The 21,340-nt window shown below is 40.2% G+C and overlaps 1 protein-coding gene across 1 annotated transcript in view; it reads right to left on the reverse strand.

Annotated features, from left to right (window-relative positions):
* DCP1A (decapping mRNA 1A) overlaps nucleotides 1-21,340 on the reverse strand; it is a 55,385-nt gene that overhangs the window by 5,597 nt on the left and 28,448 nt on the right. Inside the window, exons 4-7 of the mRNA XM_008146358.3 lie at nucleotides 21,146-21,212; nucleotides 15,193-15,331; nucleotides 10,644-10,757; nucleotides 2,953-3,705 (exon numbers count right to left, since the gene is read on the reverse strand). Coding sequence (XP_008144580.2) covers nucleotides 2,953-3,705; nucleotides 10,644-10,757; nucleotides 15,193-15,331; nucleotides 21,146-21,212 — 1,073 coding nt within the window. The remainder of the gene's footprint in view (nucleotides 1-2,952; nucleotides 3,706-10,643; nucleotides 10,758-15,192; nucleotides 15,332-21,145; nucleotides 21,213-21,340) is intronic.

A 21,340-nucleotide genomic window follows, 5' to 3' on the forward strand; every position in this document is an offset into this window, starting at 1 on the left:
AGGGCATGTACCTTGGTTGCGGGCACATCCCCGGTAGGGGGTGTGCAGGAGGCAGTTGATTGATGTTTCTCTCTCATCGATGTTTCTAACTCTCTGTCCCTCTCCCTTCCTCTCTGTAAAAAATCAATAAAATATATTGGAAAAAACAATGGGGCAGGGGAGGATAAACAAGACAGAGCACACAGGCCTGGGAGGCTTTGTTGTCAGAGCAATGGGAGGCCAAGGAGAGCACTGTGGCGGGTAGTGACACTGCCCTTTGCTAACCGGGACATCACAGCTCTTCCTGGGCAAAGCAGATTTCCTCCTCAGAGAAGCAGGCTGCTGTGCTCTGAGCACTCACCCACCCATTCACAAACACTGAGCAAATGTCCACCCTGTGGCTGACCCTGCCTGTGTACAGTCAGGGAAGACATCCACACAGTGATGACTCGGGTCTACAGAGGCCACAGAAATGAACTGTCTAGGGTAGCAGAGGAGCCTGGCCTACGAGGGGGTATCTACGAGTCTAGCTTGAAAGCTATGAACTTTTCAGTCAAGTACAGTGCTTTATCTCACACCCAGAACTTTGTTGTTGTTGTTAATCCTCACCCGAGGATATTTTCCCATTGATCTTTTAGAGAGTGGAAGAGAGAGGGAAAGACAGAAACATCAATGTGAGGGAAACACATCGATTGGTTGTTTCCTGCAAGAGCCCCAACCAGAGCCCGAGTCAGGGAGGAGCCTGCAATCAAGGTATGTGCTCTTGACCGGAATGGAACCCGGGATCCTTTGAGGGTCAAGCCCACAACCCAGCCTATGCCCTGATCGGGGATCGAACCATGACCTCCCGGTTCATGGATTGATGCTCAACCACTGAGCGACACTGGCCAGGCCATTTTAGGGTTTTTTGTTTGTTTTTGCCTGATAGTTCCAGAAGCCCTCATTTGACTCAGGACCACTCAAATTATCCCAAGCTTTGTTCAACTCCCAACTCCTTTAGTCCTCATTCAGTGTCTACCTCAGTGATGGCGAACCTATAACATGCGTGTCAGCACTGACACGCGTAGCCATTTCTGATGACACATGGCCGCTGCCAAGGATGAAACATTTGCTGCTCCTGAGGATGAAACATTTGCGAAATAATGTTTTTCCCTCAAAGTGACACACTACCCGAGTTATGCTCAGTTTTTTGGCGAAGTTTGACACACCAAGCTCAAAAGGTTGCCCATCACTGGTCTACCTTGTGCAGACACACTGCGGCTCTTGGGCCCCTTGAGTGTGGCTCTTCCACAAATACCACGGCCTGGGCGAGTCTATTTTGAAGAAGTGGCGTTAGAAGAAGTTTAAGTTTAAATTTGGCTCTCAAAAGAAATTTCAATCGTTGTACTGTTGATATTTGGCTCTGTTGACTATGAGTTTGCCGACCACTGCCATAGAGCATCCCAGGTTTGGAACTTATTAAATTGTCACTTTGGGCCAGTTCTCTTGGGGTTCTCTGCAGCACGAGGAAGGAGCGTGTCCTACGTAACATTTGTGCCCTAAATGCGTTTGCTGCCACTCTTCCTGTTGCTGTGGGAGTGCAGCCATCAATCCTGAATGCCTCCTTTCAAGGGCAGTGTATGTATGTGCATGTTCTCAATTACCTGGCAGTATCGAATTTTAGGGCCCGGGGCTTCATTGAGTTCTAATGTGTGTGCTCTACAACAGAAGTTCTTTCTCTCCCAGTGAATGAGGATAAGGTTTCACATGTGTAAGCGTGACTCTGGATAAAGGCCGTTTAGTGCCACCTGTCCAAAGTTTAAAGCGCCTTATCCAGAGGTGAGCTGCAGGACCGTGCACCTCTGCAGACTCAATAGCAACAACATGCTTGGGCTGTCCCAGCTCTTACAAAAGTCACAGGTTTCAGTTTTTTCCTCAGAGACACAGTTAAGGCTTTGCACACACCTCCTTGCGGTGTGAAGAGGGTCAGAATCTGTCTTGAAGCTCTCATCCTGTTGCATCATCAGCTGCATTGTCACAAGTTCCTGTCAGCCTCTTCCCTCAAGAATCTAGGACTAGTTGCTAAAGTTTCCTATTGCTAACCTACATTTTCCTCAGTAACTAGGAAATCCTTATTGAAACGTGCTACATCTGTTCATCTCTCTCTTTTTAAACATTGGTCTATGCAGCAAAACCAGGATCCTGAAGTCTTTGCCAAAGTTGTTATCCAGTGCCATCCCGGTAAGAGCTCCCATTTTCTAAAGAACATAGTATGTTTAAGTTCTGCTGGGTGCGGCCCTAGCAAGTTTGGCTCAGTGGATAGAGTGTCAGCCTGTGGCCCAAAGGGTCCTGGGTTCGATTCTGGTCAAGGACATGTACCTTGGTTGCAGGCTCCTTCCTGACCCAGGCCCTGGTCGGGGCTTGTGCAGGAGGCAACCAATCAATGTTTCTCTCACATCGATATTTCTGTCTTTCCCTCTCTAAAAATCAATGGGAAAATATCCTTGGATGAAGATTAAAAATAAATAAAACGACTATGTCTTGCTCTGCTGGCGTGGCTTCAGTGGTTGAGCGTCGACCTATGAACCAGGAGGTCACAGTTTGATTCCAAGTCAGGGCACATGCCCGGGTTGGGAGCTTGATCCCATGTGGGGCGTGCAGGAGGCAGCCCATCAATGATTCTCATCATTGACGTCTCTCTCTTTCCCTTGCCCTTCCTCTCCGAAATCAATAAAAATGTGTATTTAAAAGAAAAAAGAAAATAAATCATTGTCTTGCCCGGCCAGTGGTTGAGCACTGACTCATGAACCAAGAGGTCACCAGTTTGATTCCCGATCAGGACACATGTCCGCGCTCAATTCCCAGTGTGGGGCATGCATGAGGCAGCCAATCAATGTTTCTCTCTCTCTATGCCTCTCCCTCTAAAATCGATAAAAGCATATGGTCTTTCCAGTTCCCCCCACTCGGTTCAAGCACCCACCCTCCTGCCAGTACCTGAGGGGGAGCAAGCACCATGTTGCTCAGGGCGGTGGAGGCTCTTGCTGCTGCTGTCTTAGGGGGAGGCTCTATGAAGCTCTCAGGTGTGGCCAGCTGGCCAGCTGCTGGAGGAAAGCTGGGTGCCACTGCACCCTTCCCAAGCGACTGTGTCTGTATTTGGTCATGCTGTTGGGTCAACCTGAGTTTTTGGAGAAGATCAACACTTGGGAGGGTTGTACCAGCCGTGTTTGTCACGCTCAGTGGGGCCCTGAACGGGCTCTGGCTGGCAGTCAGACTGGCATGGCTCAGCTCGGGGACTGACTGACCCAGGAGTGGAGACCTCTGTCTAGGCGTGGTCTTCACTGCCTGCATCATGGTGGTGTTTCGGGGTAAGCAGGGGGGAACCTGTACAGTAGGAGCTTCTGCTGGTAGAGTGGGACTGAGCCCAGGGTGCAACGGGAGCGCATAGCTTGGGACCTGCTTTTCATTGGACTGTGAGATGGAGGCAGGAGTGATTAGCACCGGGGCGGTGACTTCAGGTTGGGCTGAGTGGTGGGCAGCAGGATGGACACCCGGGTTTTCTGATCGAGGAGTCCCTCCTGACTGCTCAAAGGAAAATGGTAGGAATGAGCTGAGTTCCTTCTGAGGGGCATCTCCTGGCAGCTTCTCCACTTCTTCTGAATCCAGACCCACAATTGTTGGCTGTTCCTTTGGCAAAGAGGTTCCAAATAATTCTTCCACTGTCAGGTGTTTGTGTCCTGATGGAGCAGACTGGAAAACAAATAAAACCACCCAATGAAAGACATCTCTTGCAAACCAGTGTAACTACACTTTTTCATCAATCAAAAACAGTTTGCAGAAGCAAGGATGGATGGATTCTGAAAAGAAGAAAATGGAACAAAGTGAAGATGTACTAGCGATTAAGGCCAAGATGCATCTAGTCTCCCCAGGTTGGTGGGTAGAAATCTACATTAGTAGCCCTGGTTGGGAGCTCAGTTGGTTAGAGCAGTGGTCAGCAAACTCATTAGTCAACAGAGCCAAATATCAATAGTACAACGATTGAAATTTCTTTTGAGAGACAAATTTTTTAAACTTAAACTATATAGGTAGGTACATTGTTATTAACTTAATTAGGATACTTCTAAGCTGGCCTCTGCTAAAAACTCAAAGGGCCAAAGAGCCGCATGTGGCTCACGAGCCGCAGTTTGCCAACCACTGGGTTAGAGCATTGTCCCGATACGCCAAGGTTCCTGGTTCAATTCCCAGTCAGGAGGACCATACAAGAATCAACTAATGAATGAATAAATAAGTGGAACAACAAATTGATGTCTCTCTCAAAAAAAAACAAAAACAAAAAACATGCACTAGTAATAAAATTCAAATTTCAGGGACTGCAGATAATACCGTTAGAGTTCACTTTTTTCCTGGGCAAATGACTGATATCATTAACCTTATTACAAAGTTAACTGTGCCTATTGCCCCATGTCAGTAACACATGTAGGGAAATAACACTCAGGAGGACAGAGGGACCAAATGCTGATCAAGTAATCCTACTTTTATTTTGACTACTCTTAGACACAGAAAGAGCATTTGACAAAATCCAACACCCATTTTTGATGAAAACTCTCAGCAAAGTGGGAATAAAGGGAACATACTCAACATGATAGAGGCCATATATGACAAACCTACAGGGAACATCATACTCAATGGGCAAAAACTAAAACCATTCCCCCAAAGAACAGGAACAAGACAGGGATGTCTGCTTTCACCACTCTTATCCAACATAGTACTAGCCTCAGAGATCAGACAAGAAGAAAACACAAAAGGAAGGAGGAAGTAAACCTCTCATTATTTGCTCTTTCTGTGTCTATTGATATGATTATGTGATTTTTGTCTTTCAATTTCTTTATGTGACTTATCACATATATTGATTTGCAAATATTGTACCAGCCTTGCATCCCTGGAATAAATCCCACTTGGTAATGGTGTATGATCTTTTTAATACATTGCTGGATCCAATTTGCTAATATTTTGTTGAGAATAAACTTAACCAAGGTGACAAAAGACCTGTACTCGAAAAACTATAAGACGTTGAAAAAAAGAGATAGAAGATATAAACAAGTGGTAGAATACACTGTGTTCATGGATTGGTAGAATCAACATCATTAAAATGTCCATACTACCCCAGGTCATCTACAGATTCATTGCAATCCCTATTAAAATAACCAACTGCACAGCCCTAGCTGATTTGGCTCAGTGGATAGAGCGTCAGCCTGCGGACTGAAGGTTCCTGGGTTCAATTCTGGTTAAGGGCACATGCTTGGGTTACAGGCTTGAATCCCCAGTAGGGGGCGTGCAGGAGGCAGCTAACCAGTGGTTTTCTCTTATCATTGATGTTTCTATCTTTCTCTCCCTCTCCCTTCCTCTCTAAAATCAATAAAAATATATTAAAAAAATACCAACAGTATATTTCACAGATCTATAACAAACACTCCAAAATTTACATACTGAATAAAAAAAGACCCCGAATAGCTGCAGCAATCTTGAGAAAGAAAAACAAAGTTGGAGGTAATCACAATTCCAGATTTCAAGTTATACTACAAAGCCACCAAAATCAAAACAGCCTGGTACTGGCACAAGAATGAGCATATAGATCAATGGAACAGAACAGAGACCCCAGAAATTGACCCAACCCATTATGCTCAATTAATAGTTGACAAAGGAGGCAAGAGCATACAATGAAGCTTGTCAAGAAAGTCTCTTCAATAAATGGTGTTGGGAAACTGGACAGATACATGCAAAAAAAAAAAAAAAGAAACTAGATTACCAACTTACACCACACACAAGAATAAACTCAAAATGGATAAAAGACTTAAATGTAAGTCGTGAAACCATAAAAATCCTAGAAGAAAGCATAGACAGCAAAATCTCAGACATCTCTTGTCACAACATGTTTACTGATAATCTCCAAGGGCAAAGGAAACTAAGGAGAAAATGAACAAATGGGACTACATCAAAATAAAACACTTCTGCACAGCAAAAGAAACCATCAACAAAACGAAAAGGGAGCATGGCCAGAACACATATGAAAAAATGCTCAAAGTCACTGATCATCAGAGAGATGCAAATTAAAACGACAATGAGGTATCACCTCACACCTGTCAGAATGGCTACAAATCAACAAATGACAAGTGCTGATGAGGATGTGAAGAAAAGGGAACCCTAGTACACTGCTGATGGGAATGCAGACTGGTGCAGCCATTATGGAAAACAGTATGGAGTTTCCTCAAAAAATTAAATATGGAACTGTCATTTGACCCAGTGATCCTACTTCTAGGAATATATCCTAAGAAAACTGAAACAGAAATCAGAAAGAATGTATGCACCCCTATGTTCATTGCAGCACAATTTACAATAGTTAAGATCTGGAAACAGCTCAAGCGCTCATCAGTAGATGAGTGAATAAAAAAGCTGTGGTACATTTATACCATGAAATACTACGCAGCAGTAAAAAAGAAGAATCTCTTATCTTTTGAGACAGCATGGCGGGACCTGTAGAATACCATGCTAAATGAAATAAGTCACTCAGAGAAAGACAAGTATCACATGATCACACTCATATGTGGAATCTAAGTAACAAAATAAACTGATGAATGGAGTGGATCCAAACGGAAGCATGAAACAGAGTGTGGAATCTCAGAGGAAAGGCGGGGGAGGGGAAATCAACTAAGAACCTTGTAGGCATATATGCATGCCCATGGCCACAGACAATGGGGCGGTGAGGGCCTGGGGCAGGGGGGTGGAGTGGGCTGGAGGGGGTCAATGGAGGAAAAAGGGGACATATGTAATACTTTCAACAATAAAGAATTATTTAAAAAAAAAACCAACAACACAACTGTTTGTCTAAAATTCACTGGTAACATTTCAAATTCATTCACTTTAATTCAAAATAGACAATGAATTCTCACATGGGGCAGAGTTCTTTCGGTCCACGCCAATAGCTAGTAGAACGCACAGGTTCCATCTCCCAAGCTGACCACTGTGATTTAATTCACTTTTGGATCCCTAACAGCATAAATGTCTATTGATGAGCATAGAGATAATCCCCCTCCTACAATTTCTAAGGATGCTGATAAAATATACATAACAAAAGTTACCATTTTTAACCACATTGAAGTGAAGATCCAGTGGCATTCAGGACATTCACAATGTTGTGTGATTACTACCGTCTATTCCTGGAACTTTTCATCAACCCAAAAAGAAACTTGTACCCATTAAATAATTATTTTTCTCCTCTCCACTGCCCTACCTATAGCCCCTAATCATCTCAATTCTACTGTTTCTATGAATTTGCCTATTCTAGATACCTCGCATAAGTGCAATCATACAATATTTGTCCTTTTAGGACTAGCTTATTTCACTTAGCATGTTTTCAGGGTTCATCCATGTTGTAGCATGTGTCAGAATTTCATTCCTTTTTAAGGCTGAATAATATTGCACTGTATGCATATATCACATCTTGTTTACTCATTCATCTGATGATTGACACTTGGGTTCTTTCCACCTTTTGGCTATAGTGAATAACGCTATGAACATTAGTGTAAATATGTCAGTTTTAGTCATTGTTTTCAATTCTTTGGGTGTATGTCCACGAACTGAATTGCTGGATCATATTATAATTCTACACTTAACTTTTTGAGGAACTGCCAAACTGTTTTCCACAGCTGCTGCACCATTTTATGTTACTACCAGCAGTGCAAGGGGGTTCTAATTTCTCCATATTCTTGCCAATTTTTGTTGGCCATTTGTTTATCTTATTAAGAGAAATGTCTATTCAAGTCCTATGCCAATTTTTGATTTGGGTTAATTCCTTCTTATACACATTATGTTTAAAACAAAATGATCAAGATGACTGGCAAAAAAAGTGCTGGAAAACTACAGATTTTTATTCATTGATGCAAATTATGTAGATCTTTACCATCACATTCGGTTATATATGTACATAGATTTGTATATATGGAGAGAAACCAACATTTAGATATAATGCTTTGAAAAACACAGACGATATAGGGGCTATTTTCCAGAAATGTCTTTCCCAGGTCAGAATACTATTTTTATGTTATAAGAAAAGGAACAAACAATAGGACACGGAGAAGCCTCAGCATGAAAAACACCTTACGCTTCAAGAATGTCAGGATCCAGGCAGCAATTTTTACCTGCCTGGTGGAACATCAATCAACTTTGGAACTAAAATAACCTGTATTTACATTTGGAATGTTTCTACACTTACACCTAAAAATAGCTATTTCTAATGGTTTAAAACCTACTTCATATTAAAAAATAAAAATATATGGCGTAACTTTGAACTTGGACTACAAAAGAAACAGAAAGTTTCCAGATTTCTCAATCCTGCCTCCCTATAACTTCTGCCAGGCCAGAAACAGATTCTAACACATGTGCATTACTCTCTTAATCTGTAGGGCATTACTATTATTGTTGCCATTTTATAGATGATGCCCAAGTACAACATAACCAGACTCTAATCTAGTTCTAACATAGTTCTCATTCTTACTATTATGCCACCACACTGAGGTGTCAATTAAGCAGACTATAGGTTACCTAATCAACTGAACAGTAATATTAACCTTTGGAAAACAAAGGTGCAGCTAAAGGTTGAAGAACTAAGAGGTGGCTACAGGTCAAGATATACCAACTAATGGAATAGATAACTGGTGAATCAGTCACAGAGGCTGAACTTTATAAGCAGAGCCTGCTTCTCCACACAATCTCCCAACAGCTCTACACTCTCTGTGCCTGAGAGGGCCCCATGACAAGAAAAACTGGCTACATTCTTCTAGAAACTGGGCTTATTTAGTCACGGATTCCCCTTCCATCGCCCATAGAAAAGGTTAAATCTTCCTCTTTCCTCATGTCTGAATATGCTTCAGGTTTGGATTCTGAGTTTTATAACGCCTCACTTAAATCAAGTGTTAGTCTGACCATTTCCCTTGGGAGATGGAATTCAGTGAACAACATATATGGTACATGGCAAAATTTTAATATACTGTATCAGGTTTTACACTGTTCCTTCCTCACCCCACAGCTCTCTCTGTTTAGAGAATTTCGTATTTGTTTAGCTATATTGTGTCCATGTCAGATTTCCTACCTGGTCAGTAAACTGAGCACACAAGAAGTTATGCATTACTCCTAACATAGGAATAAAAACAAAACAAAATAAAACCAACTAGGAAAATAGTCCTAAAGGAATTCTAATAAATGAATTATGAAACAAATGGAATTTAATACTATTAAGGCTTGAGAGCATTCTTTGCTCCTCAGCACTAGATGGCAGTGTTACCAAAGAAATGTACTATCTCTGTGTAGGGGCTGATTATGGATTTAATCCATTCCTAAAATCCCCACATGATAGAACTGGAGATAGATTAGTGGCTGTTTAGGGTTAAGGATGAGGAGGGGGGAGGCAGGAAGCGTATGACAGGGAAGTCCGTATGATAATAAAAGGGCAACACAAAGGATCCTTGTGGTGATGGAAGTCTTCTGTATCTTCACGGTGGTGGTAGATACACAAAGCGATACACCAGATAAAATTGCAAGGAACTAAATATGTACACACACACATACACACACAAAGGAATACAAATAAAACGGAGAAAATGTGAACGAGATGGTAGACTGTGTCACATCCTGGTTGTGATAACGTACTATATTCTGCACGCTGTTAACAATGGGGAATGGGGGATGCTACGTGGGACCTTTCTGTATCATTTCTTGTAACTACATGTGAATCTATAATTACCTCAGAATAAAAAGTTTAATTAAAAAACTATGGGTTTTATTTGATATCTGTTCATTTATCAAGCCATCAGTTATAAAGAAAACGAACTCAGTCAACAGATATTTACAATGCTAGATGCTAATAGAATAGATGCTGAACAAGGCAGACCTACCTGCCTGCCCCCATGGAGCTTACATTTTGGTGGGGAGGAGACAATGAATATATGTGAAAACACAACCATGCTAGTAGGGTAGCAGTCTCAGGGAGAAAATGAAGCACAGGACAAGGGTAGGGAAGGATTGTCATTTAAAATAGAGAGGTCAGAGAAGGCCTCATCTATATAGAGGCTACTTGAGACCTGAAGGAAGAAAGGGAGCAAGCCATACACAGAAAGAAAGTATTCCCGGCCAAGAGAACAACAAGTGCTAAGGCCCGTCTGAGGCAGGAGCAAGTCTGGCACATTTGTGGAAAGGCAAAAGAGCCAGCAAGGCTGGGGTCGAGTGAGCAGGGCAGAGATACAAGATGAGACCAGGGTGTGGGGCCAGATCAAGTAGGGCCTTGTGGGCCACTGCCACGACCTTGCTTTTGAGTGAGATGGATACCACTGGAGAGTTTTAAGCAGAGGAGTGCCATGATCTAACTTGTTTTGCCAGGATTATGCTGGCAGCTGGGTTAAGAATAGGTAAGGGAGTGACAAGGGCAAAAGCTGGAAACCAGACAGGCTACTATAAAATCCAGATAAAGGACAGTTACGTGGATGAGGGGAAATGACATGAGTGAATATCACTATGTGCTGCCCATACGTGCCTTGAAGATAAATGACATTTCAAACTTGTACTGCATTAAAATCCTTACAAACTGCTACTCTGTGTTTTGTTATCTTGGACAAAGCTGGGGCTTTAGCTGTACACACCTTATCTTGTAACCCGGATGGCGTCTCTTCTAGAGTCTCGGTGCTTCCCAGATTGGAGAGCTGAGTGCTTGGCTGTAGCCCAGGACTGGAGATATTTGAGTCGCCCATTTGATTCTTAAATTAAAAGGAAAAGTATATCATGTGAAAAAGTGTGCTATTATTTGGCTCACACAACAGCAATAGAGGTTATCAGACGTGCTATTTTAAAAAACAAGCACAAAAACCACATCACCAAACAAATGTTTTGCTTTGGATTCTCATGTAACTTATACAATACAATTTCTAGCAAGTTGAGCACTTCATTTTATTCAATAAGGTTAGAAACAACTGTTATTTTTATAACCCTTTTAAGGAAAAGCCAATGGCATTATTTTATCACATATTTTATTTTCCATTAAAAAACATTTCCCCCATTTTACTGAGAAATAATTGACATACATCACTGTGTTTAAGGCATACAACATGATGGCTTGATTTACCCATAATGTGAAGTGATCACCACAATAGGTTTAGCTAACATCCATCTTCTCATATAGGTACAATAGAAAGAAAAGAAAAGGTCTTTTTTGCTTTATTTTTAATATATGGTAAAATTAACCTTCTTGGGGGTATATAGTTCTGAGTACCTATCACTATAGTCAGGATATAAAATACCTCTATCACCCCAAAAAACGCCATGTGCTGTCTCATTGTAGGCATGCCCTTCCTGCATTCTTAGAAACTAGTGATCTGTTCTCCATCACTCTAGTTTTGTCTTTCTGATAATGACGAAATACTGGCTTCTCTTAGTATAATGCCTCTGAAGATTCATTCAAGCTGCTGTGCGTATTAATGATCATTCCTTTCCATTGCTGAGCAGTATTCCACCGTATGTCTACATTGCAGTTTGTTTATAACTATTCACCCATAGGAGGCCATGTGTGTTGTTTCCAGGTTTTGGTGCTTATGAATGCAGCTTCTGTGAACCTTCACAGGTTTTGTGTGGACAAACGCTTCATTTCTAATAGTAAATACATAGGAGTGGTACCCGGGTCACACAGTAAATATATCTTTCTTCTAAATTTTTAGTTTTATGTTTTACATTTAGACCTATAATCCATTTTCAGTTTATTTTATTTTTAAAATAAATTTTATTGATTTTTCACAGAGAGAAAGGGAGATGGATAGAGTCAGAAACATCGATGAGAGAGCAACATCGATCAGCTGCCTCCTGCACACCCACTACTGGGGATGTGCCCACAACCAAGGTACGTGCCCTTGACCGGAATTGAACCTGGGACCTTTCAGTCTGAAGGCCGATGCTCTATCCACTGAGCCAAACCGGTTTCGGCCATTTTCAGTTTATTTTTGTTATGGGTGTTACATTTAGGTTAGGGTTCTTTTTTTTTTTTTTTTGTATATGGATGGCCAATTGTTTCCAATCATTTGTTGAAATCATATATTCTTTTTTTTATTTTTATTTTATTTTTTTTATAAATATATTTTATTGATTTTTTTTACAAAGAGCAAGAGAGAGGGATAGAGAGTTAGAAACATCGATGAGAGAGAAACATCGATCAGCTGCCTCTTACACACCCCCTACTGGGGATGTGCCCGCAACCAAGGTATATGCCTTTGACCGGAATCGAACGTGGGACCCTTGAGTCCACAGGCCGACGCTCTATCCACTGAGCCAAACCAGTTTCGGCTGAAATCATATATTCTTAAAAATTAAACTACATATTAGGTCTCTACACATCATAATTACAGATGATAAAAGTCGTAAAGTATTATAAATTCTTGTTAACTTGTATGTAACACTAAAAGTAAAAATATTTTTGTTCTGAAAAAGAATACTAAAAAAAGAGATGGAGATGGAATTATGCATTTTTAGAAACTTAAGTTCTATTTGGGTTCTCTGATCTGCATCTAGTGAGCATTATCTAGGTCAAAATGAGCACCAAAAACAGTTCAGAACACTCTAGATAAAAAGAAAAGCCTTAAACTTCAAATTCCAGAGACAGATGAATTTTTCTTGATACCATACTATAAATATATGTGTTAGCATAGGAGTAGATACTCCAATGTTGAATGAATGATATGAATTTTTCTATTCAAATGCCTTAACCCTTATATTATTTCAGAACACCATTTATGAAGTGTTACCCATTTAAATAGAGATGAAGTAGTCTGTGAAAGCCTATGAAATATCTTCTAACATATTTCTTTGTGCAACATTACCATCAATCTGTATCAACACACTATGAAAAATGTGTGGAATTGAACTGTACTAGAGAAAACATAAACTCAAAACACTGTTCATAACAAATTTTTAAAACAGCAGTATAAAATGTTCTGGAACATTTTTTAAATGGGGAGCTTTTTAAAAAAATAAATATATTCTTATTAATTTCAGAGAGGAAGGAGAGGCAGAGATAGAAACATTAATGATGAAAGAGAATCATCAATCGGCTGCCTCCTATACACCCCCTGCTGGGGATCGAGCCCACAACCTGGGCATGTGCCCCGACCAGGAATCGAACCTTGACCTCTTGGTTTATAGGTCAATGCTCAAACACTGAGCCACACCGGCTGAGTTAAAATGAGAAGTTTTACATAAATATCCCAGCCTGTCATTTTCAGAGAGAAGCTGGAAAATTTGGTAACAATTGCCTGGAGGTGAGCTGCAACGGACTCTGTGACATAGCAACAGGCTCCCAGTGTCAGATCCACCCTGGCCCGTAGCAGGCACTACCATGGCCCGCACCGGACAGGAGAGATTTAGAATTGGGATTAAATCCCATCATTGAGGCCTAGCTTGCACCCCTGCTCTTGTTTCTGTCAATCTCCCAAGTCTCTCCTTAAAGATAAATAAAGGGGCCATCTGGAACCATGTGGCAGCTGAGGGGACCCGTCCAAACACTAAGATATGAATTCAGAGGTCACTGCTAACACCAACTCCATTTGGTTAGATAATAGGCCAAATACAGACAAGAAACAAAACTGTCATTTATGGAAGCTCTACCTATTTGCAGGCAGTTTTAAAAAACAGAACATATTAAAAAGTAAATATCAAAGTTTTAACTAAATACCCAAAGATTTAGTTTTAATCTAACCATAGACATTTCTTTCATACCATGGAAGAATTTTCTTACAACAGTAATTTCTGTTCTCCCCACATTCCTAAAAGCCCTCTATAAAAACAGAACAAGGCATCTATGTAGATAACATAGGCCTCATTAAGGATATGAAAGGAAATTTGGGGAATATAAGGTAACTTAAAAGTTTAGAAAATTATTCTCCATACAGTTTCCTAAGAATCAGTGAATTCATTATAGAGAAGACCTCCTTTCCTATATTAATCTTCACAGATCTATAGGTTCCTCCTAATTCTCGATGAGACATTGAGGAGTTTGGTACAACTTGAAACTTCACATGGGCTTGAATGTATAGTTTTCTACCCAAGAAGTGGGACTTCCTTTGGTGTTTGAATGCAGGTTTATTGTAGTTTATGGTGGAAACTACCTCCCAGAGCACTGTTCCTTGAACTCTAGATTCTTAAAGGTTAGCATGTGAAAAATGGTGCTATAGTCAAATCAACTTGGAAACTGGTGTTACTGCTTTATTTACTGCAAAGACCTCTCAGTCTTGAGCACTTAGAGCCCTATAAAAAAGAGGAGCCATGCTGACAATGTTTTTAACTCACTAGACCAACTGGAACCTCTTCTCAAGGAATGCCTGTTAAGACGTAGAGGCCAGGGTTAGAGTAGAACTGGGAAATAGAGTTTAGAGAGTGCTTTTCACATTTTGTTCCCTGATCTTTTGGTGAGGATTAAACAAAAATGAGAAAAAGTACTTAACTCAATGTTTGTAGAATAAGGTGACAATTATAATTCTGCTGAAACAAAGTGGAAGCCTTTAGTATCACTCCTTAAAGTGTGGGGCTTTTAAATGCTGATGTCAAGTGAAACGCCAAGAAAGTTCCAAAGCTACAAGGTCTGAGGACCGGGGAGGAAATGTCTACTGCTTGGTACAACATGGACAGCTCATAAATACGTACCGAATAAACCAACGAATGCCTACAGCTTCTACTTCATTCAATTTTGTGAAGAAAATGTTATCAGTTAACTTTTAAACTAAAATACAAAACATAAAGAAAAAAAATTCTAGAAAAGCCTCTCATTTGGGTAAAATTCCAAATGTTTCTTAATGAAGGTGGTGCACTTACTACCAATAACAGACTGAATAAACATAAATTCCCAAGACCTAGCAGAGGCTGCAGAGGTGAAGACGAGGCATGAAGCTTTTCCAGAACTACCTGTTGCAGCTAACTTCTGCATTCCACAATCACTTTCTCCCATAGTAGTTTTACAGGAATAGGGGGAAAAATTCTCAATTTTCATGCCATTCAAAGACTGTAAGGTAAGCAAATTTATTCTCTCTTAGGCTTAAAACTAAAAGACAGGTTTTCTTTTTGAATTATTTCTGCTGGCCCTGGAGGTGACTTCCCCAGTCCCAGCCCCCTGCAAGTCTCCTCCCCTTTGGTCCTCCCAGGGGCGTGCAGCCTCACCCTCTCATACTCATCCTTGGCTCGGCTGAGCATCTCCAGGATGTCTATGGGCCTGTGGTCACTGCAACCGTTGGCCTGGCTGGGGCTCTGCTTATCCCGTGCAGCTTGCTGGGAGCGCCGTGTCTCCTCTTCTACCACCCTACGAGACGAGAATCAGGTTTTAGCAACACCTGTTAAAACACATTCTGACCCAAGAACTCTTCTGGGTCATTTTCCAAGAGTACAGGAAAAATGTCACGATCACAATGTCCTCACAATACAAAACACAGAGCCTTGGTTACCTCACCCTGGAATATATGACTGACCAATTCATCATTTTATTTATGGTACAGCATTGCCAACCAATATATTTCACTGTGAGAAGGACAAAAATACAGAATTCCATACCAGAGTTGTTAGAAATAGGTACATTAAAATTCTATGCAGAGCATTTGAGATCTTGCTCCCTGGAATATACTGTCAGTCTGGTTCAAATAAACTCATATACATATTCTCCACAGGTTTGGATATTTCTTACATCAACTCAGATTAACAGGAGGAAATCAGATTTAATACATATGCATGGGGGAATTCATATAAGCATGACGAATTCTAAAAATAGTAGGAAAAATGGGGTATATATGTCATTCTGGGCTAAAGAGAAGGAGGTAAAGGTCTGGGACTTCAAAGGGAAGTAAGGCAATTCACAGGGAAATGAAAGAGTTAATGTTTAGTAAACAAGTATTTGCTGGGCCCTCTAAAGACAATGGGTCCCAAGAAGGACTCTGATCCAATAGGCCTTGCTAGGTAGGTTTCTCCCTGTCTGCCCCGACCAGTTCATACACTGTGGTTATCTATGGTGACAGGTCCTTCCAGAGCAGGCCTTCTATCTTCAATTCTTTTAGTCAATTTGTGGGAAGGCCAAAGCTTCTAAGTCTACTGTTCCTTAAAACAGTTATCATGCCGAAGTAATACATTTTGCAGTGGCAAATTTTGCCTCCTATTTGCACAAACAAAATTTTTAACTCCAAAACACAGAAGTATGAAGGTGTGTGGGAGGAAGAGACTTTCCTCTACCCTCAAGATTCTTTGACTCTAATAATAAAGACATGAGACAGATTAACAACAGAAAACCAGCAAATTTAATTACATGTATTATGTATAAGAACGCTGCACACATGAGAAAGTCAGAGATCCTACATACATGAGAGGTTCAAGGATAGAAAGTTAAAAATTAAACATATATAGCATTCGGAGCTAAGGATGAGGTAAGGTGCCCTGGGGCTTCAAAGGGTCACTGCAGGACAGTAAAAAGAGCAAATGTTTAGTAATTAGAAGTTTGTCCTGCCCTATGGGGAAAAAAAGCTCCTACTAAATTATCTCTCTCTTTTTTGAAGTATCTTAAAATCAGTCAACTAAATGGCAAAGAAATTTGAAAATGGGCAATGCTACTAAGACAAAGGAAGTCTGCACAGCTGAACAACTCACGGTGGAAAGTTTGTAATGACAGCGGGCTAGCAAGAAGAAAGATTAGTTTCTTGAAAATAAAGGTCTTGGTGAATCTTTAAAAGCAAATGATAGCACTACAAGCAAACATAAGGTTTCCCTTTTTCTTTCCTTAAAAATCACTAAGTGGGCAACTGAGGTCAGGTGACTGCGACAATGCTCTTTATTTTGGTTGGTGCTTACGCTAATTCTGTACTTGAAAATACGTAAAGCAAGAAACTGAGGGTCAAGAACGTCACTTATAGGGTTGCGGTCTTTATATCCATCTGTGAGGTTTCATTTCTTAGGAATATTCTCTTGCCCCTTTCCCCACATAAAGGTCTGAAGCAATGATAGCAAAATGTCAGGAACAGAAAGATAGGTAAGTGAGCACAAGGATTTTTTATTGTTTCTTATATTTTTCTTCAAGCTTGGAATAACAATAAATTTGAACAAGGCAACCAATCTTTTTTTGTTCCTTTTAAGATTTATTCAGGTTCATTCCCAACTGTAATGAATAGGCCTACCGGCCATGGAATATTATGGGCACAGTCACAACTTGATAACTGTAGTACCTGAGAATTTTTCAGACAGTGATGACAGGCAATAAAACAATTCAGTAGCAAAAGGCTTTTTGATGGACTAAGAGGAATAGGACAGAATAGGCCACTGTGTCAGTTCTCTACTTTAAAACAGTCCATCAGGAACTCCCAGTGTGAGATGGTTCTTTTTTTTCCTTCTGGAAAACACTGGGTTAAACAATATTACACAGATTTTTTTTTTTTAAACAGCAGAATCATTCTGAGTTTTTAAAATGCTAAAATGTGTTATTATTCTCTAAGAAGGGTGGGCTTATACATTTTTCAAATGTATTTGACCTCAGAATCTTCTCCTAAATAATCCTGAGGCAGGATTCCTATTTAGAAAAGGATGGTTTAAGATAATAATGTCATTAATAGGATTATTATTTATAAAACAAAGATAGAACCATGGACTTTATGGTAGACTGAAAGAAGACTGGCAGGTGATATGAGGATCAGACCAATTAGAATGTTGATATCCATATCGGTAATCATCTCTTGGGAAAGAAATACTTTACTGTTGTAACTGTGAGGCCTGTAGCAAAAATGGAGAGATATTCATTGATTATTTCTTGATGGTGGATTACAAACAATTTCACTTTGCTTTTACTTTTCTTCATTTTCGATAATTAACAGGCACTCCTTTAATATTCAGTAAAAAGATTATTTTATACTCAGTTATAGGCCACCCCCAGCCTGAATCTACCTTCATCAAGGACTCTGGTCACACAGTCTGTTTCTACCACCCCGCACCATGCTGCCTGGCTTGCCCATGCTTGTATTCACCTCTCCCCTGACCTGGACTGGATCTGTGCTTTGGGTTCAAAAGAAGACATTTCTAACAACCCACTGGCCACCTTGGTTACAAAGCTCACCACTGCTTAAAGCAGAGCTGCTGGATGGTATGGAAGGGACCCTCAAATGAGGCTTAGACTCTAAGGCCTTTTCCATTCTAACTCTGTGAAGGAGGACTTTGCTTCTCTCCTTTCCTCACAAATTCTCAACTGTGCCCCTAAGACTATCTGTAAGATTAGGAATAAAGCTGACTTCCCTGAGTTCTCCAAATTTTACAGTTTATGTAGGCAAACACTAAAACAAGTTTTATTATTAAATTGTTTCTGGAAGACTGGATTTCCTCTTTAGGAGGATCAATATTCTTCAAGTTTAGTGGATTTTCAATTTTGCCACTGACCAAAGAGAATTTCCAAATTTAGATACAGTACAGGTCTAGAAATTTGCTCACTCTCCCTAAACAGCTTCTCAGTTTTTATAGTATAAACAACTTTAGGAATAAATCAAAATTCTTGGAGAATTTTTATTCTATTGCAGCTATCAAAACAGTGATGGGAAGATCTAAATTTAACAGAATGGACACTGACAGGCATAATTATTTATATACATAATATGCCAAGAAGAATTTTACCTGAATTTTTGGTTAGCAGATGTGACATTTAGAAATATGTAGCAAATCCAAGTTGCACACAGGCAAAGAAAGATAAAGTAGTCTTTTTTATCTTGGGTGTCCAGAATGCCATTTATCACAAAGTTAATGTTAATATATAAGGTATTTGCTTCAGACATAAACAGGCCAGGCTCTTGAAAACTCCCTATCAACAGTTTCACAAGGGCATTCTCTAATCACTTTCAATACCTCTCCACTTCGAGTAAAACAAGCTTAAAGTTAGGCAAATGTCTCTTTGGGGGGGGGGGGCATTCTAGTGAAAGAACCTTGTCTGCTCTTCTTTTCCCTCTCTGCTTCCTGTTTCTACTTCCTCATTTTATTTTTATATTCAATACAATTATTTCCAGATAGGCCTTTAGTCTTCAGCTTCATTTACCATCTGAAGTTTTACGTTAGGGGTACTACTTGACTTGACAGAGAACACAAAGCTCAGAAAGGTTTCCTGTGAATAGCTGTTAGAGCTAAAGAAGCCGGAATCTCTCACTCAGGTCCCAAAAGCTCTCAATCTTCAGGAGAAAGTGTATATACAGTGTATGGACAACATACAGGTAAGGGTGCACCGATTCCTTGAACAGTTGAATTCTGCATATAGCTTTGACTCCCCCCAAAACTTTACTAATAGCCTACTGTTGACTGAGAGCCTGATAAAATAAAACGTTATTTTAAAAGATGGTAAAGAAGAGAAAATACATTTATAGTACTGTATTTATTGAAAAAAATACACGACTAAGTGGACCCATGGAGTTCAACTCTGTATTGTTCAAGGGTCAACTATAGTAATATATTCCAAAGTTTAGATATTTAAAATATATTCTGGATTTCAGGATAACCAAAAAATCAACAAATCTGTGTCTTCTAAGTAAACACAAGTAAGCTGCCTTTGCTGTTACTTTCAAAACTACAAAAAAAGTCTTCAAATAAATTGCTTTGCATTATCAATTTTAGAGAAAATATGCTCTAAAGAAAGTGTGGTTCTAGAGAGCCAACACATGTTCAAATATGAGTGACACAGGTTTATATGGAACAATCCTCAGGGGGCACACAGCATTAAACATGGCCTGCCCTGTGGTTACAGCCAAAGCTGGCAAAGCAGAGCTGCTTAACATCCAACTGGGACTCCTTAGCCTCGGGTGCTTCTTTTAAAATGAAAACATACCTGGAAGTGAGCTTTTTGGGGTTAGTTATTTATTTATATTTTTATAAGAATTAGTTTTAAAATAAGATTATTTTCAACAATCAAGACTGCTTTCTTCTAAACACGTAGATAACAAGGGAATCTTGATTTGACACACGGGGAAGAGAGGTCAACATTTCTGAGAAGGAACACTGAAAAGGAACCAGAAGTGCCCAGAATAAGTGTGCCCACTGTGCATTTTGCCCAGAGCTCTCAGGCCCTTTGAGAGCCACAGTGTCTTGGGCACCTAAACTCCAGACTGGCAGTACCAGCAATACAGATAAGCCATGTGGGGTGGCTTCTGCCGGCTACTTTGAGAAAGGACATTGAACCACCCTTTAGAATAGTAACTCAATGAAAATGGTTTTCCAAATTCCAAATTTCATTCTTACAAAAAAATCTCTTGGAACACAATACAGCAATGGACTGGTGACTTAGTAAACTAGAATCTGGTTCAAAAATAAGTTCACTCAAGGTAAACATGGATGTGTGCAGGAGTTCTCCTCTGGCTACTGAACAGAGTCCCACTTGTTATAGTGAAAATCTGGATAGAACCTAAACTGGATATGGTGGTTAGACTGGGCACTGCACATAGATGACACCCTCAGAAGGTTCTAGTTAAATTACAATCTATATGCAGGACACTATAGAGGGCTATTTAATGCTTTGAAAAAATGCTGTTGACATGAAACTAGGCTGTACATACAGTATGATCCTATTTTTGTAAGAAACAATTAAGGACATCAACCTCACATATACATAAAGAAAAAGACCAAAAGGAAACAAACTAACAGGACAACACACATTGGGTGTAGTAGTAGGATTATAAAAGACTAGAGGCCCGGTGTACGAAATTCTTACACGGGTAGGGTCCCTAGGCCTGGCTGGCAGTCAGGGCCAATCTGTGGAGTGACAGGCGGGGTAATGGGGTGGGGGGCCCCCTCTGGCACCCGCCTAGGCTGGCCTGGGCATATGGGCAGCTCCTGCGTTGAGCGTCTGCCCTCTGGTGGTCAGTGCGCGTCATAGTGACCGGTCATTCCACAGGTTGTTCCGCCATTCGGTTGATTTGCATATTAGGCTTTTATTATAAAGGATTATAGATTTCTTTAGGCTTTTCTGCCTTTTCCAAATTTTTGAGAATAAGCAGGAAATTAGAGTGAAATACATAATTAGAGGGAGATTAGTACACTCTAGTAACAAAGAGAAGTAGGGAGAAAAGTAATTTTTCATCTCTCATATGTCATTAATAAATCTGTGGAGTAATATACTTACTCAGACATGAGTTTGGCTATGCGGTGACAGTCATTCTTGTCATAAAACCAGATACTGTATATTGACACTTGAAAAACAAAGAAGAAAAATAAGAGGAAATGAGGTTTCAACATATATGTAAGTAACACAGTATTAGCATTTATCATCAGATTTTCAACTTGTTAAAGGTTCCTCTAAATGTTTAATAAAACTAGA

The sequence above is a fragment of the Eptesicus fuscus genome, chromosome 18 (assembly GCF_027574615.1).
Source record: "Eptesicus fuscus isolate TK198812 chromosome 18, DD_ASM_mEF_20220401, whole genome shotgun sequence".
NCBI classification, from domain to species: Eukaryota; Metazoa; Chordata; class Mammalia; order Chiroptera; family Vespertilionidae; genus Eptesicus; species Eptesicus fuscus.